General features: G+C 44.9%; 1 protein-coding gene and 3 non-coding genes across 6 annotated transcripts; all 4 read left to right on the forward strand.

Moving 5' to 3' along the window:
• The first annotated feature begins 2,701 nt into the window (after window positions 1-2,701).
• Window positions 2,702-12,149, forward strand: NCL (nucleolin). 3 transcript variants are annotated; one of them, XM_067740240.1, is made up of 14 exons: window positions 2,702-2,877; window positions 3,962-4,078; window positions 5,271-5,748; window positions 6,133-6,330; window positions 6,442-6,528; window positions 6,712-6,853; window positions 7,473-7,597; window positions 8,540-8,663; window positions 9,183-9,340; window positions 9,835-9,958; window positions 10,143-10,276; window positions 10,809-10,935; window positions 11,265-11,491; window positions 11,663-12,149. In XM_067740240.1, exons 1-14 carry the CDS (start codon window positions 2,860-2,862, stop codon window positions 11,740-11,742), a joined length of 2,139 nt encoding a protein of 712 aa, XP_067596341.1. In that variant the 5' UTR covers window positions 2,702-2,859; the 3' UTR covers window positions 11,743-12,149. The 3 variants fall into 3 exon arrangements, with proteins under 3 accessions (XP_067596341.1, XP_067596342.1, XP_067596343.1); XM_067740241.1 differs by having other exon boundaries at window positions 5,286-5,748; XM_067740242.1 differs by lacking the exon at window positions 2,702-2,877 and adding an exon at window positions 3,056-3,074.
• Window positions 6,568-6,637, forward strand: LOC137226848 (small nucleolar RNA SNORD82). The gene has a single exon (XR_010944548.1). It is a non-coding gene; the product is annotated as a small nucleolar RNA SNORD82 (small nucleolar RNA).
• LOC137226849 (small nucleolar RNA SNORD20) lies at window positions 10,365-10,444 on the forward strand. The gene has a single exon (XR_010944549.1). It is a non-coding gene; the product is annotated as a small nucleolar RNA SNORD20 (small nucleolar RNA).
• LOC137226839 (small nucleolar RNA SNORA75) lies at window positions 10,994-11,127 on the forward strand. Its single transcript, XR_010944542.1, has one exon. It is a non-coding gene; the product is annotated as a small nucleolar RNA SNORA75 (small nucleolar RNA).
• Window positions 12,150-18,083: the final 5,934 nt, after the last annotated feature.

Below are 18,083 nucleotides of genomic sequence, written 5' to 3' on the forward strand. Positions count from 1 at the left end.
TAAAGCGATGGGTATTTCTTATGCATGCATCATGTCCAACATTGAACTCAGGAGCTTCCCCCCAGCCCTGCAGCCCTGCTGGTATCACTCCACATACATACACACACTCAACAGATAATGGAAATAAATGATCTGTTCTCCCTCTCTATTCAAGTCACGAAGTCTGTCAATGATAACAATAGCTAATACTGAGGGCTTATTACACATCTCACTTAATACTCATAACAACCCAAATGTCAGGTACTATTATTATACACATTTTATAAAGAAACTGGGATGACAGAGCAGGGTCTCAATTTAAATCCTAGTTCCTAGCTGTGTGACCCTAGACAAGTTAACTTATCTATGCCCCAGTTTCTGTAAAATTGTGATAATTTTTTTCTAAGAGTAAATGAATTTATATATATATTATGTATAAAGAACTGGAATAGTGCTTGGAACTTCGTAAGTATTATATATTAGCTATTACTGTTTTTCTGTCCCAGGCTGGCTCCAAAGCAAGGCACTTGAACACTAAGCTATACTGGCTTTCTCCACTGCTCCTTTTACCTAAATACTTCATTCATTCAACAAATAATTTTCACCACTACTTATGTCAGGCAATGCTTGAGGCGCCAGGAATAGAGCAAAGAACAAAGTCTGTGTTCTCGTGGCTGGGGAAGGAGCAAACAGACAGTAAACAGACAAGAAAAATGCCAGGTAGTGGTAAGCACCTGCAGAGGACTCGGTTAGGGTGATGTGGTAGGGAGCCTCTGGGCGGCACTTTTCATTGGAGGGTTGGGGAAAGGCCTCTCAAGAGGTGATGTAAACTGAGATCTGAATGACAAGCCAGCCACGCCAGTATTACTATAACTCATCCCCGTCACTTGATCATGCACTGCTCTCTCCAGCCTCTTCCCATGAGTGCCCCAAGCTTGCTCTGTGCCAAACTGCTTGCAAACACGGGGGTCTTACTCCACCATGCCTTGGCTTATGCTGTTCTTTCCGTCCCCCATCACCCAGTAAGTGTCCCCTTGGTCCCCATCCCAGAGTTTAAAATGAGAACCTCCTCAGGGTGCTCTCCACAGATCATCAGAAAGCAGGGTGCAGACCAGAGAACTGGCCCCAGCTTCCTTCCTGATCAGAGAGCCCCAGTGGGTAGCTGTGAGTTTTCTATTCACTCAGTCACAGGAGCCTTCCAGGAAGAGTTGCAAAATAACTTGATTGCTCGCAGAATCCCCACCAGCCCTTGTTAAAATACAAAATCCTGGGGCTTCCCTGGTGGCACAGTGGTTGAGAGTCCGCCTGCCAATGCAGGGGACACGGGTTCGTGCCCCGGTTCGGGAAGATCCCACATGCCGCGGAGCTGCTGGGCCTGTGAGCCATGGCCACTGAGCCTGCGCGTCCGGAGCCTGTGCTCCGCAATGGGAGAGGCCACAACAGTGAGAGGTCCGCGTACCGCAAAACAAACAAACAAACAAACAAAACCCCAAAACAAATAAAAAAAATCCTGGGCCCAATGCCACACCTCTTTAATTAGAAACTCCAGAGGTGATTCTGAACATTAGTTCAGTTAGGGAAATATCATCACAGCTGAAGGGATCTTGGTTTTGTACCAGGCACCAGGTGCCCAGGATGTAACCATCCTACCTGGGCAGGCTCAAAACTGAAGAAAGTGCTCTAGGTTAAGTTTGACACCAATTAAGTTTTGCCACAATGACCCATCTGAATAATTGGCAAAAACACAACGCAAGGGCAATTTTCTGTGCTTCCGCCAACAAGGGAACTTTTCTTTGACTCTTTTGATTGACTCCTAGACCATCTGGTGACACTGATTTAGCAGCCACCATTTTAAAATAGCTGCTTTAGTCCCAAATAACAAAGAGGGAACTTTTGAGTGGCCAAAGGCCCTGCACTGTGGTTGGCCTGACCAAGTTCTTCTCCCCATCCCGCAGTTGTAACATCCAGTGACCACCAGGGTGTTTCCCACTGGTAAAATTACCTAGTGCATGAGGTTTCTTGAGATTAAATATTATGTTTGTGCGCTGCTCACAGTAAACCTCACAAACATACGCAACTGTCTATATCAGCGGCTCTCAGAAGGCAGCGTCAGGCGCGTGGGCCGGGGGAGTCACCAGCAGACAGGGGGACTTTCTGGCTCCCGGTTCGTTAGCGGGCGGGACGAAGGTGGTCCCTCAACGCAGTGGACCCTGAATTCCCGACGGTCTCGGGCTAATTAGGAAACTAGGCAAACTCTTATCTTTCCTCCCTCCAGGAGGCTCTGCGTGGAGTGCGGGCCGGGGTCGTGCGTGAAGCCTCCCAGGAAACTCAAGACCTCCACAGTCGACAAGACCCAGACACACTGGGGAGCCGAAAACCACCACCACTCCCCACCGCCCGGGAATTAGGGAACACGCGGCGCCAAAAATGTCCGTCCCACGGCGCAGGCGCCGCGAGCGCGGGCCGTGGATAGGCACTCCGGGAACCGCGCGCTCACGGCCCAATCAGCGCTGGCCTTGCACAAAGCGAGTCCCGTCCCTAGGCCGCCGCCACGAATCCCCTCCCCCCTTCTCTGGCCTCCTCTGCCCGCCCACTCCTGCCCGTGCCCCGCCCCGCGCCGTTCTCAGGTAGAGGCTCGCGATTGGCTTATGGGAGGGACGCGAACTCTGGTTGGTCGCGGCGGAGTCACGAGGGCGCCGTCGTCGCCTTTCCAGAGGCGATTACTGGGCAGGCTCAGTCTTTCGCCTCAGTCTCGAGCTCTAGCTGGCAGCCAAGCGTACGAGCTCTGCGATCAGCGGCCGCCATCGACGTTGCTTCGCTTCTTCTGGGCTCATCTGCGCCACTCGCTCGCCACACACTCTGCAGTCCTAAGCCGCTATCATGGTAAAGCTTGCAAAGGTAAGAGGCCTTGCCCGCGCGAGCACGGACGTCAAGGCCTGTTTTCCGAGGAGCGCGCGCGCGGCGCCGCCAGGAGGAGGGCCTGCGCGCCACCCCGGGCTCCTTCGAGGGCGCCATAGTGCGGGAAGTCTCGCGCGATTAGCTGGGAGGTCTCGCGGCTTTTGGCTGTGTGGTAGCGACGTGAAGAGCTTCGGCAGGTGCGGCGGATGGTCGATGCGGCGGGGAAGGACTTGGGGGCTGAGCGCGGGAAGGGGGCGCTGGGCCCCGGACGGATGAGGCCAAACTCCTGCGACGGGCCCGAGCGGAGCCCCGCCTCCTGACGCATGTGCCCCGGCTCGCGGCCCGCCACGTGGGCCGCGCCGCGTGGGTCCTGGCGCCTGCTGAGGGCCCCGGGTCCTGGGGCGGAGAGCGGCGGCCCACGGGGTCTCAGCTCCGGGCGGGCGGCAGGTGGGCTCCGGAAGGAGGCCCTGCCGCGTGCTTTTTGCGCAGGGCTGCGCGCACATGGTGGCCTGCGACTTACCCCCACGTGGCCCTGCCGGGGATGAAAGGGGCGGGGTTGATAACCTGGGAAAGGAAAACTTAATGGAAGACTAAAGGTTAAGACGTGGATTTGTTTTTTTTTTAAGACTGCCCTAATTTAAATTCAGACGAGGGTGGTGGGATTAGGTGCCACAACTTACCCCAAAGGCTTTTTTAAGGTGGTTTTCCCCAGGTGAAGGGCCATGGATTGTTAGCTGTTACAGTGGTCCGATTGTAGGCGCTATTGAAAAATTGTGCCGCGATGCAAGGTTCGATTCTGGCTGGATGTATAGTTTTTAAAATGGGTGTGCTTAAAGGACGCAGCAAGAAGAGAGACCGTTTTCTTGAAGTTGCGTTTTTATCCTAAGGTTGGATTTTGAAGAACTTGACAGGAAATATGTGGGAAGTTGAGAATTCACCTGTGTTACCATTGGTATGAAGAGTAGTTTTTACGTTAATTATACTTAACAGTATGAAGAGCGGGTTCTGAGGGAGATGATTGCCGTTTTACTCTGAAGAATGGCCTGAAATGTGGGAGGTGTAATGTGTAATGCGTCTGTTTTAGGCCGGTAAAAATCAAGGTGACCCCAAGAAAATGGCTCCTCCCCCAAAGGAGGTAGAAGAAGATAGTGAAGATGAGGAAATGTCAGAAGATGAAGAGGATGATAGCAGTGGAGAAGAGGTAATTGTATATAGTTTAACGCAGAATTGTGTTAAACTACAAAATGGAGAGTTAAAAGCACGTGGTATTGGATGTCTGAAAATACTGGCAAAAAATAGGATTATATTCATTCATATATGACCTGTTGTAATGGTCCAGCGTTTCACAGAGTTTTTATTGACCTGTCAAGATACCATAAGAGTAATGAAGGTGTGGAGTTTTCATGTGCCCTCTGCAGGGCTTGGTGTGATATAATGCAATAATATATTATTAGTTTTCCACTTTGAACACATTAGCCCCACATACCAGCTGGAGAAACAGCCTGGACAGTTAACTGTCCTGCGAGTGGCAGCTTTGAGCATTGTATTTAGGTCTGAGGTTAGCCTTAACAGATTCTTCTAGTCTCTAAGTAGGATTAATTGGTCTTTGTTATCCTGTATGGGTTTGGTAATACTAAACACTGTTAAAATGTGTGGATTGAGGGTTGCCACCTCCTGTTGTGTTAGCACTTAATTAGCACTCCCAGCTACTGTTGGCTAGCTGCAAAGACACCTAATTGCTGTATTTGCTCATGTTTCTTATTTAGAATTTAATATTTTATTTTGACACACATAACCTGATAAAACCAATAGTCAACAAAATGTGGTTTTGAGTGTGACTTAAATGTAGATAAAACGACAGTTTTTTATCAAGCCAATGTGTTCACTCTTTGTATTAATTTTGCAACGATTGACTGTACAGCTTGACTACTTGATGTTCATTTTCTCTTTGGTCCTAAGAATGAACATTCAGTGAACTTTATTCCTCCACCCACTGTGAGAGCCCCAAATAATTTAATAACACTTAGCAGGTAGTCCTTTCTATGTGTAAGGCTTTTAATTACATATATCAACTCAATCCTTAAAGCAACGTATAAAGTTGAGTTATTTTCAGATGGGGAAACTATTGAGGCTTAAAATTAAGTTTTAAAACTTTGCCTAAGCCCACGCAGTGGCATCCAGTCTATTTTCAGAGTCCGTGTTAGGGTGTGCTGCCGAACTGTGACTTGAAGCGTACAGAAGGACATGTTACTTGACCCTGTAGTTTAACTTGCTAACATCTAGTGCATGTGGTCTTCATCTAGAGGCAGTGCTAGAATTTAGCATTCATTTATGGGACCAAGGCTCTCTTGAGTTTGGAAACAGGCCTATGTTGGTTTTTATTTATTCTTAAGGTTGTTATTCCTCAGAAAAAAGGCAAAAAGGCTACCACAACTCCAGCAAAGAAGATGATGGTTTCCCCAACAAAAAAGGTTGCAGTTGCCACACCGGCAAAGAAAGCAGTTGTCACCCCTGGCAAAAAGACAGCCGCTACGCCAGCCAAGAAGACAGTTACACCTGCCAAAGCAGTAGCAACACCTGGCAAAAAGGGAGCCACACCAGGCAAAGCATTGGTAGCAACCCCTGGTAAGAAGGGAGCAGCCGCTCCAGCCAAGGGAGCAAAGAACGGCAAGAATGCCAAGAAGGAAGACAGTGATGAGGAAGATGAAGATGACAGTGAAGAGGAGGAGGAGGAGGATGAAGAGGAGGATGAGGATGAATTCGAGCCTGCGGTGATGAAAGCAACTGCTGCTCCTGCCTCGGATGACGAGGATGAGGATGACGAGGATGATGGTGAAGACGATGATGAGGATGACGAGGATGATGAGGATGGTAAGGCATTGTGTTGGGAGTCCTTGGGCTCCTGTTTGCAAGATACATTAGGGGTGAGGCGTGGGTGGTAATGCTGTGCTCCTGATGACCTGGGGTGGGTTAGACAAGCAGCATCCCAGGGTTTCTCTGGGCTGCTTGTGGTGCACTTGTGGTACCTGTGGTGCCTGTGAATGATTGCCTGCTCCTGAGGAACATGCTTCAAACAGCTCATCCTGTATTTTTCACAATGTAGAATTTTGCTTCCAAGTGATTTGTTAATTCTTGCCATAACAACTAAGCACAGTGGCATGGACAAGATTACATTCATTTTCCTTTGGCTTTTCCTAGGACTAGGAATAGAACTGGGATAATTCTGAGTTTTTGACGAGGTGGCTTCTCTTTCAGACTCAGAAGAAGAAGCTATGGAGACTGCAGCAGCCAAAGGAAAGAAAGGTCCAGCAAAAGCTGCTCCTGTGAAGGCAAAGAACACTGCTGAAGATGAAGATGAGGAAGATGACGAGGAGGATGAGGAGGAGGACGAGGACGAGGAGGAGGACGAGGACGAGGAGGACGAAGACGAGGAGGAGGACGAGGAGGAGGAAGGTAATCAAGTTATAGGTTCTGAAGTGCATTGGCATGAGCTTTGTTTAAAGGAGATGCTTGAGGATGTGTGGCTACTTGTGGATGACATAGATTGTTTGATATCTTGACCAGAACTTGTCAAAGAAGCACCTGGAAAGCGAAAGAAGGAAATGGCCAAACAAAAAGCAGCTCCCGAAGCCAAGAAACAGAAAGTGGAAGGTAACTTAGAGAATTGGGAGGTGGGAAATAACACCTAATAGCACAAGTGATGAACAGCAAAGGGACTTAATACTGAAACCTGATGTTATATTGCAATGTGCTGATGTGCTATGTACAGAAATAATTTGACTAATAGTCAAATATAGTGGAAAATAGACTAAGTTGAGTAAATTTTTTGTACAGCCACAGAACCAACTACATCTTTCAATCTCTTTGTTGGAAACCTGAACTTCAGTAAATCTGCTCCTGAATTGAAAACGGGTATCAGTGACCTTTTTGCGAAAAATGATCTTGCAGTTGTTGATGTCAGAATTGGTGTGTCTAGGTAAGTGTGGGGGAGCTATGCTGTAGTTCTGCACGATACTCGTGGGTCTGCTAATGCTTTTTCCTTCCCCTTTTAGAACCTTAGCCCATTATCCTTAATGTGAGTATGTTAAAGTCGTCAAAGATTAGACATTAATGAATTAAATCATTGGACTATAAAATTGTAAAACCCCCAAATTGAAATTCCCATAATTTTCCATAACTTTTGATATAGCACAGTCTAGTTTCTAATAATGAGATTTGATGCTTATCTTAGAAGTAGCTATTAGACCTGAGAAGCCATAATAGTGAATGCTTTTAATCAGACAGGATTTTCCTATCTTAGTGCTTAAACACGTTTTTTTGGTCATCTGCTATCAGTTGTTAAGGCGCAGTGTAACTAATGAAGATCTCAGAGGTGAACTTGCATCAGGTCTTGGTACTTGGATCCTGCTCTGTAGCCTCAGCTTAAAAGAGCCTGACTCAGTTTTATTAATTGTATAGGTGCTTTTTAATCCTTGTTTGCACCGTCATATTAGTGTTGCTGCTTGCCCAGAATATGTGTTACGTGGCTCTTGTTTGGTGGGTTTTTTTGTTTTTTCCCCCCACCTGTAATTTTTTTTGTCCTCTTCGCCTTAAAGGAAGTTTGGCTATGTGGATTTTGAATCTGCTGAAGACCTGGAAAAAGCCTTGGAACTCACTGGTTTAAAAGTCTTTGGCAATGAAATTAAACTAGAAAAACCAAAGGGAAAAGACAGTAAGAAAGGTATGTAAAACTTTAGGTAATGATGATACTTGTTAATGACTATGTATCTAATCTAATGTAGACAAACCAGGGTAAGTAGTTTAACTTTTTTTCCTTTGGCTTCCTCATAATGTTGTGAGGATTAAATGAATTAGAATGTTAAATGTTTACAACAGTGCCTGGCACTGCTTGCTAGACTTAATCAAAAAATAATTGGTTAGATGTACCTAAATTAATACAGAGTCCTAAAAAAAAAAAGATGGAGTCCTTTCCTCACTGGACCTAGAGCAAGCAGATCCCTAACTACTCCTTTTGCATCTTTTACCCTTCTCTGTATGCACTTGTCACATTTTAAGTGTGTGTTTATGATCTTTTTATTTTTTAATTTTTTTAAGTAAAAAAAATTTTTTTGGCCATGCCGTGCAGCTTGCAGGATGCTAGTTCTGTGACCAGGGATCGAAGCGTGCCCCCCTGCAGTGGGAGCTCTGAGTCCCAACCACTGGACCGCCAGGGAATTCCCTACACTTTTTTTGTTTTTTAATGATATTTTTAATTGAAGAATACTGAACGTCTCTTCTATATAAAACATAATATTTAGCCGTATTTTAAATATTCAGTGCATAGTTTGTTGTCAGCTGTGACAGCAGTTTGTTTTGCCACTGCTATATCTCCATAGTAGCAGAGTGCCTCCTACTTGTAGAAACTCTTTTTTTTTAAATTTTTAACCTTTTTATTTTATTTTTCTGGCTGTGCTGTGTGGCACGCAGGATCTTAGTTTCCTGACCAGGGATCCAACCCGTGCCCCCTACGTTGGGAACGCAGAGTCTTAACCACTGGACAGCCAGGGAAGTCCCTCAAAATTATTTCTTAAACAGAACTTTTACATTGGTCAGTCTTTGGTGATCTTTGGGGGAAGAATCGTCTTTTAAGCCATCCAGTTCATTTTTGTGTTTTTTAATCTAGAACGAGATGCGAGAACACTTTTGGCTAAAAATCTTCCTTATAAAGTTACTCAGGAAGAATTAAAAGAAGTGTTCGAAGATGCTGTGGAGATCAGATTAGTCAGCAAGGATGGAAAGAGTAAAGGGTATGTTTTGTGTCTACTGCAGTGTTTCATTAAAATTAATGAACTTTACTAATTTATAAAAGAAATGTTGATTTAATTTTCCTGTGTTTGTGATTTTGGGCAAATTAATTATTCTGTAACCTATGTCAGTCACCCATCTGTACAGTGGGGATAATGTACTTTAAATTAAGTGATAAAATAGTGATTTTATCGTAAGATGAGCTGATGTATAAAATACTATACATGTGCCTCGCTTACAGTAAATGTTTTGGAAATAATTGATTATTGTAGTGAGGTGGACTTAATGTGAACAAATTTTCTAGAAGTGTTTGGCAAACTTTCTGTAATGGGAGAAAAGTTTAAATTGAAAAGTGGAAGATGGCAGAAACCTTGAATATTTCAATTACTATAAAACAAAGGACATTTTTATTGTACTTATCTGAAATATGGGCATATTGCTGAGATTAAAAAACATCTGTGTTAGAGAATTAATATGGTTTTAAAAATCAAGTGAGTTCTTAATGTTTTTTCCTTTTGTAGGATTGCTTATATTGAATTTAAGACAGAAGCTGATGCAGAGAAAACCTTGGAAGAAAAGCAGGGAACAGAGATAGATGGGCGATCCATTTCCCTGTACTATACCGGAGAGAAAGGTCAAGGTCAAGACCATAGAGGTGGAAAGAATAGCACTTGGACTGGTAAGAATTTATAGGCTTCCTACAGCGTTCTGGAATTGATGGAGGGAAAAGAAATCCTTTGCATCTTTGTCCTTTATAAAGTTGACTGATAAATTGGTTGGAGATGTAGATCAGCAAGTTATACCTGTATTTGTAATTGAGTGTCTTGAATGAGGGTTATATGAAATCTTTGTACTAGAACACAGATAAATCTAGCTTCCTTTGCATGTTTTATACTGTAAAGGACTTAGATCGTGTGCATTTAAAAATTAGAATATGCTGGGAAGACACAGGGCTGTAGTCAGCTTACATCTGAACAGTAGGAGTGGAAGGAAGCAGCATGTAACAGTACATAGTAGGTACGTGATATGTTGAGTACCAGGTAGGGTTCCACTTGTATCAACATTGGTGTGTTAACTCTCCCAAGCACAGAGATTCTTGAAGAACAATGTATAGCTGTGACTGACGTTGGGAACTACTGCTTCAGTCTTAATTTGACATCTCTTTATTTGTAGGTGAATCAAAAACCCTGGTTTTAAGCAACCTCTCCTATAGTGCAACGGAAGAAACTCTTCAGGAAGTATTTGAGAAGGCAACGTTTATCAAAGTGCCCCAGAACCAAAGTGGCAAATCTAAAGGGTAAAATAATTAGTATCTTTATGTTGTCAGTTACAGGCTTTTAAGAGTATCTTGAGGTAAAATCATGTTCTTCTGGCCATTAGTAGAAGCTGCACCATTGAAGTGTTTGAAGAAAAAGGCTTGGTGGCATCAGAGGAGCCATGTGCTTGGTAACGTACTCTAAATGTTGACTCTTTATCCTCAGGTATGCATTTATAGAATTTGCATCATTTGAAGATGCTAAAGAAGCTTTAAATTCATGTAATAAAAGGGAAATTGAGGGCAGAGCCATCAGGCTGGAGTTGCAAGGACCCAGGGGACAACCTAATGCAAGAAGCCGTAAGTTCACTTCATTAACAGGAGGTTGTTTGTGGTTGCGTCCTCAGATCTAGAACGTTTGTTTCTGTTGCTGCTGAGTAAATGATACTGGATATGATGACTGATTATCTGAGAAATAACTGATGGAATCTCAAGAAAAGTCCTCTAGATAGTCAAGTTCTGATCCAGCGAAGTCAACACTGAGCAGCACATTTGCCAGGGGTTTACTGTCTTGTATGGTGTTTGTAGCTGCCTGGTTTAGAACTACTTTCACTTGCCTGGGTCGCTGCTTCTCCTGTTTTCCATAAAAGATTCTCAGCTGCTCTGGTGATCAGTGTAAACTTGACATGGCATTTGGTCTAAGCCCTTCGCTTTAAACGTTAGTTGACCAAGTTGCTTTTACCCAGACACTCGAGGTGAAATGCTACTACCTTTTGCTAAGATGAGCATTCTTAGCCAGTAGTCAGATACTAGACTGCAACATGCAAGTCCAGCATGCTGTCATAAATTGTGACTTTAATAAAAAGTACAATTTTTATTTTTCTTTTCCCAGAGCCATCCAAAACTCTGTTTGTCAAAGGTCTGTCTGAGGATACTACAGAAGAGACATTAAAGGAGTCGTTTGACGGCTCTGTTCGTGCAAGGATAGTCACTGACCGGGAGACTGGATCCTCTAAGGGGTAAGTAAGATGCAGGGAACATGTGGCGTCCACCAGGTGGAGAGTTCCCACCTAAGACGTCTTCTCATTGAGCTCCTTTCTGTCGATCGGTGACAGTTTAGGATTCGCACGAGAAGAAGAGACAATTCACAGAGCTAGCATTGTTGCCTTCTGTCTTCACAGAGGTATATTCAGCTGTTTTGTGGGACATTCTGTTTCAGCTTTCCATAGGGAACTGCCCTCACCTGGGTCTTGCCCCAGCTAAGCGTCACCATCCAACATGTGGGAGTAACTTGGCATTTGTTCCACATGTTGGCTTTATAATGGGCGATTTCGTTTGGTGTTTTTAGGTTTGGTTTTGTAGACTTCAACAGCGAGGAAGAGGCCAAAGCTGCCAAGGAGGCCATGGAAGATGGTGAAATCGATGGAAACAAAGTTACTTTGGACTGGGCCAAGCCTAAGGGTGAAGGTGGCTTCGGTGGCCGAGGAGGAGGCCGAGGTGGCTTCGGTGGCCGAGGAGGAGGCCGAGGTGGCGGCCGAGGTGGATTTGGAGGCCGAGGCCGGGGAGGCTTTGGAGGTAAGGGGCGCGGTGGCCACCCAGCTGTGTGTGCCAGGTAGCCGTGGCAGTGCACTCCTGGACCTGAGCCTGCAGGCCCCGGTTCCTGCACCAGTCCCCACTCATCCTGCTGGGGAGGGCATGGCTGGCAGCTTTGCAGCCACTCTTCAGTGACGGCTTGCCTTCCTGCAGGGCGAGGAGGCTTCCGAGGAGGCAGAGGAGGAGGAGGAGGAGACCACAAGCCACAAGGAAAGAAGACGAAGTTCGAATAGTTTCTTCTATCCCTGTCTTCCCCTCTTCCATTTGAAAGAAAGGACTCTGAGGTTTTTACTCTGTTACCTGCTCAATGACAGAGCCTTCTGAGGACATTCCAAGACAGTATACAGCCCTGTGGTCTACTTGGAAATCCGTATAGATAACATTTCAAGGGAGATAACCCTGTTGGTGTTGACTGGATATTCGTATAAACTTTTTAAAGAGATGAGTGATAGAGCTAACCCTTATCTGTAAGTTTTGAATTTATATTGTTTCCTCCCATGTACAAAACCATTTTTTTCCTACGGAGTTTTTTGGTTTTGTTTTTGTTTTTTTGCGTTGGTGGGTTATAAAGGAAAGCAGAATGTTTTATCATGATTTTTGCTTTAGCAACTTTGGGACAAATTAAAAGTCCTAAACTCTGGTGCCAGACTTGTACTTCCTGTCCTAGAGTGTTTCTCCTGGAATACACTGAGAGTGGAGCATGGCAAATCAGTTCTGCCACTCCAGATCTCCACCCCCTGTGAAAATGCTTATGCTTTGGTTTCAAGTATCCCAGCCATAAGTTTTTGCAGCCCTGTGTATGTCACGTGAAAGGCTCATTGGAAGTCCACTGTGGCCTTAGCCGACTTAGAAACAGGCCTGAGGGGTCAGGTGTCCTGAAAAAGTGCTTTGGAAAGAGGGCCAGGAGCACTTTGGTCCGGCCTTGTTTAGGTGGGTGCGAGAGCGACGACTGATGAGTGTACTTCCTGCTGGGTGCGTGGGCCAAAACGGAGGCTTTGGGACTGTGAGGCTGGAGAGGAAGCTACCGGTCTAGCCGATGGACCTGATATCTTTTGTAATTCCCCCAGCACCCTCAGGTTAAACCAACAAGAAAGGCCTTTGGTTTTGCGCTATGATGAGAACGTGGACATTTTGGCTTGTTAAGCATTCCCTTGCCCACACCCTCCACTTCTAGTAAAAGGTCACATGAGAGGCCTAGGTCAAGCGATTAACATGATATATTTAGTTGAAAAATGGTGCGCAAGATGGTACAGAATGAAAATGCCAACTCAAAAATCCAGTACTGGTAGACTAGAGGGCAAACTAAAGGATTTGAATTAGCTTAGTTTTGGCCTGGTTATGAGTTGCTGGCAGGATGAGGGAATCTAAACCTTGTGCATATCACGCACCACTCACCAAGTCAAGTCCGTTGTAAGTACTAAAGGCGCAGACCAGGACAAATAACCTGGTTTGAAGGGGTGGAAGATTGGAAATGTGGGTGCTGCTGGGAAGAAAAATCAAGCCAGCAGAGGGACATCCTCTCGTCAGGCAAACCTAAAAACTAAAATGAACCATTGGAGAGCCTACAGCTCAGGGAACTCTACTCAGTGCTCTGTGGTGACCCAAATGGGAAGGAAATCCACAAGAAGGGGGATATATGTATACGTATAGCTGATTCACTTTGCTGTACAGTAGAAACTAACACAACATTGTAAAGCAACTATACTCTGATAAAAATTAAAAGCAAAATAATGAAATGAACCCTTGGTAGCCTATATTTTTCTAGAATTAAAAGTTTAATTAGTTGGAGCCCATTAGGGCTACTCATGAGTTTAAGTATGTTACGTCTTAAAGCAACGCTGAGTAGAGTTTTAGCTGAGCATGTGAAAAGTTAAGTCATTCATAGCAGCTCAGTCTGTCCCAAACTGGAATTTGAAGAAGGGGCCTGTGAGATTGGTCTTTGGGTCTGCAGGGCCTTCTCCATTAACCCGCAACTGTCTTCCGGGTTTAAACCTGAAAGCATAGTGCACTCTTCGGCCATCTAGGAACGTGAATTAGCATTTGCCAGCTTGGCAGAGCCAGTGCTTATTCAGTACTTGTATTAACTTTTAAGACCGTGTGGTGATGGGGGGGGTGGGTTCCCTTTGGCAGGGGGGGCTGAACCTGACCCTGCTAGCAGCCCAGTTGCAGGAGTTCTTGGCTCCTAGGGTAGGGCCTGCATTGAGATAAGTCTGAACCCACCTTGCTAACCCACTGGCAGTCAATGGTGCTGGTAGTGTGCCAGGCGTTTACCTCAGCCTCTCTGTAACCGGCTGTGGGGCAAGACACGAGCAGAAAAATAGGATTCTTTCTTCCTAACTGCTGTTTTTCTTTGAAGTGAAGGAAACAATCCAGCCCTGTGTCTTACTAGTCATTCCAGCCAGGGGTATTATGCCGACTTCCAGTGAAAGGAAGATGAGGATGGAGGGTGGTTACCCTTTGCGATGGCAGAAGAGCTGTAGGACTTGCACGGAGGGAGTCCTCCAGACTTAATCCTAGGCCTGCCTGCTTCCTCTGGTTTCTGGTTTGGGTTGGGTGAGGGTTTTGCAGCCATTTTAGGAAAGCAGTTCCCTACGGCAAATGGTTGTCGCCACTTCCACCATCCTTCCAGCAGGTGGCAGCACATCCACAAGGATGTGGGCACCTGACAGGCGTCGAGAAGGAAGCTGAAGATTGTCTCAGGCCAATGGGTCTTCAACTCCAAACTCAATCTATGTAGTGATAGGGTCTGGGAATCTGCAGGAAGTGCACTCAGCACACAGAGATGGTGTGGAATCTTCGCCAAAAAAGTGGATTCCAGTTGGGTACAAGAACTACAGTTTGTTGAATGCTTGTCCTGTGCTCTTATCTCAGAGTTGTCCCATTTACCCATACTTGGCCCACTAATTACTTCATTATAACCCCATCTTTGTCTGACCTCAGCCTTAAAAAGTGCCAAAGCTACTTCCCTGGTGGTGCAGTGGTTGAGAGTCCGCCTGCCGATGCAGGGGACACGGGTTCGTGCCCCGGTCCGGGAGGATCCCACATGCTGCGAAGCGGCTGGACCCGTGAGCCATGACCGCTGGGCCTGTGCGTCCGGAGCCTGTGCTCCGCAGTGGGAGAGGCCGCGACAAGTGAGAGGCCCGCACACCGCAAAAAAAAAAAAAAAAGTAAAAAGTGCCAAAGCTTTTCTCATCCCAAGAGAGCTTGTCTCCTGAGCCTACCTCCCTGCCTAGCCGTTCCCTCTAGCCTTTATTGCCAGACTTCGAGAAGGACCACACTCCTGCCTCCCACTTTGCCTCCAGTAGTGTGGCTTCTGTCCCCACCTCAGCACTGAGTTCGTTAAGGGTGCCAGTGACCAAAGGCTGCAAATCCAGGGGTTGGTCCTCCCCTAGTTTATGGCTTCCCTGCAGCACCTGACATTCCTCCTGCCAACCTGCAACGTCCTTTTCTCTCATGGTTAGGAAAAGGGTGGAGGCTCTGTGACAGTAGGATGAAGAGGGATGAGAACAAATAAACCTGGGAGTAGAGCCTCCCAACAGGATTTTATCCAATTAATATATATGAGCCAGTGGCTGTTCCTCCACATCAGGTAACCCCGTCATTGGAGGAGAAAGACTTTACTGCTGGTCCTTCGACATGGAAATGTGAAAAGAACACTCGTGTTCCTGCCAACCTCTGAGTGGAGGGACTTGGGTTTTATTTACTGTTCTGTCTCATGGGCCTAGGACAGTCCCTGACACGTAGTAGGTATTCAGTAGGTAATGAAGGAATCCTGGAGAAACTCCTTCCCTCAACTGCAGGAAACTTATGGCAGCAGCAGGAGGGACTCTCTAAGGCCAGGAGTTCTTAACGTACGTTTTTCAAGTTCTTAACATTTTTGTGTTGGGAGTTCTTTTGGGAGTCTGGCAAAGCTTTTGAAACCTTTTCAGAATAATGTTTTCAAATACTTTTTTTTTAAAAGCATTATAAGGGAAATCAAGTATATTGAAAAAATTTTTTTTTTTTTTTGCGGTACGCGAGCCTCTCACTGCCCTGGCCTCTCCCGCTGCGGAGCACAGGCTCCAGACGCGCAGGCTCAGCAGCCATGGCTCACGGGCCCAGCCACTCCGCGGCACGTGGGATCCTCCCGGACTGGGGTACGAACCCGTGTCCCCTGCATCGGCAGGCGGACTCTCAACCACTGTGCCACCAGGGAAGCCCAGAAAAAAGTTTTTAAAATATTAAAGTACATCATTTGTGATAGAATTGTGTATATGTTCACTAATACATTAGGTAAGATGTATTTACATTTTTTTAATTTGTAGTTGCTTTACAATTGTACAATGAAGTGAATCAGCTATATGTATACATATATCCCCTCCCTCTTGGACCTCCCCCTCCACAAGATGTATTTACATTTAAAATGCAGTTAGGGATTTTGGTTCTGGTAATGATGGAGTGGCTTGTAACAGACTAACCCTCCTGTTGATAATTATAAACTTGACAAAATATAAGAATCAACTTCTGAAGGTGTTGAAGACCAAACAATACCAGATAGAAACTGGAGCAGAAACCATCCTTGAAAGAAGGTAAGGACACGGGAGGAGATACATGTTTAAATATCTTTCCCCTCAAGGGTACCCAACCCTGCACCCTGATTAGCATGAACCTTTGGGCATAGAGTTTAAGCAGAAAGGGAGTCTTACTAAACTGAGAAGTCAGGTTGGAGTTTGAGTCTGGAAACTTTCCTGAAGATGAGGGAGACAGAGAAGAAAGCCATAAAATATGCATACAAGTTGCCTTCAAATTCTTGGCCGAGTCCTAAATTGATGAGCAGAGCAAGAGTCTCGAGCACAGGGGAAAACAAGGGAAAGGTGAAATCGCTGGCTACAGGTTCCAGCACATACCTGGTGCTGGAGAGAAGTTTGAAGTTCAAGTTCTGCCCAGTTAGAGGTGTTTGATAAACACTTAAGCTTTTCTTTGAAACTCAGAAGAATCATACTTCAGAAGTAACAGCACATTCCAGGCCCATGGATTAAACCCTAGGACTAAGGGCAAAATGCAAAACTAAGAGAGACTAACCCTAACAAAACCTAAAGCCTAAAACTAAGCCCCCACGTAATCAGTGGGGGAATCTGTTGGGAATTTAATTGCCTACTAGAACAAAATCCAACAGTGTTCAGGGGACGGTGACAATCCAAACTCTGCAATATGTCATACATAATGTCCAGTAAGAGAAAGGTAACTAACTATACGTGCAATGAAGTATGAAAATGTCCACAATCGAGCAAAAAGCAAACAACTCATGTTGAAATTTGTAAGCAAGGACTTTAATCGTTGTGAATATGTTAAAGAATTTACAGGAAAAGATAAATGAAGAGATGGGGAATTTCTGGAGAGAGATGGAGGCTGAGAACCAAATGGAAATCCTAGAACTGAAAACAATATGTTAAAAAATCCACTAGAAAGGCTTAGCAGCAGGAGAAAGTATCAGTAAACTAGAAGATAGACCAATAGTAATATAGAGGTCAAAGCATGCTACCCCAAAATATGATACCATAGCATATTAAATATTTCAAGCTGAAGGAATTTGAGAAACAGCAGGTGCAGGAAGGACTTACAGAGCTTCCCCTGAAGCAAGTCATAGAACCCTCATATGAGAGGTGCCCTCCTTATACCCGGAGGAAAGGACCACCCTTATCTCTGAAGACAGAGGGACACCAAGAGGGAATTTGAAGGAACAGGCCTTGCTGTTTCCCCCAGTTTACTACACTCAGTTCATACCCTTTTTTGGGGGGTTCTATCATATTTTTCCACAACTCTCCACCCTTCATCAAATCTAACATAAAAATACTAAGGTTTAACCACTTCTTCAGGTTTTCATTTCCTTATGAAGGCTCCCACATCATGTAAGACTTATATTAAATAAATTTGTATGCTTCTCTCTTTTTAATCTGTCTTTTGTTACAGGGCTCCAGCCAAGAACTTAGAAGGGTAGAGGGAAAAGATATTTTTCCTCCCCTACATGATCCAAACTGAAGCTCAAAGGAAAAAGATTGGGAGAAAAATGAACAGAACCTCAATGACAATACCAAACTGTCCATCATGTTTAATTGATCCCAAGAAGGAGAGGAAAGAATGAGTGGGCAGAAATAAATCTCTTAGAAAAGTAATGGCTTAAAAATATCTAAATTGACGAAAAACAACCTACAGACCCAAGAAGAAAGTCATACACACCTCAGCACATCATAACTGAATTGCTGAACAACAAAGATAAAGCCAGACAAGAAAGACCCATTATGTGCAAAGGAACATCTATAGGAATGATGGCTAAGTCTCATCAGGAAAATTATAAGACAATGGATGATATCTTTAAAGTGCTAAAGGAAAAATATCAATCTAGAATTCTAAATCTACAAGGTATTCTTCAAAAATAAAGGAGAAATAAGTCATTTTCAAACAAATGAAGCTGGGAGAACTCATCACCAGTAAGTACACTTGCATTTCAAAAAATGCTAAAGAAAGGTTTTCATGCTGAAGGGGAATGATATCAGCTGGTAAACTGCATCTTCCAGAAGAAATAAAGAGCACTGGA

This window comes from Pseudorca crassidens, chromosome 6 (genome assembly GCF_039906515.1).
Source record: "Pseudorca crassidens isolate mPseCra1 chromosome 6, mPseCra1.hap1, whole genome shotgun sequence".
NCBI lineage: Eukaryota > Metazoa > Chordata > Mammalia > Artiodactyla > Delphinidae > Pseudorca > Pseudorca crassidens.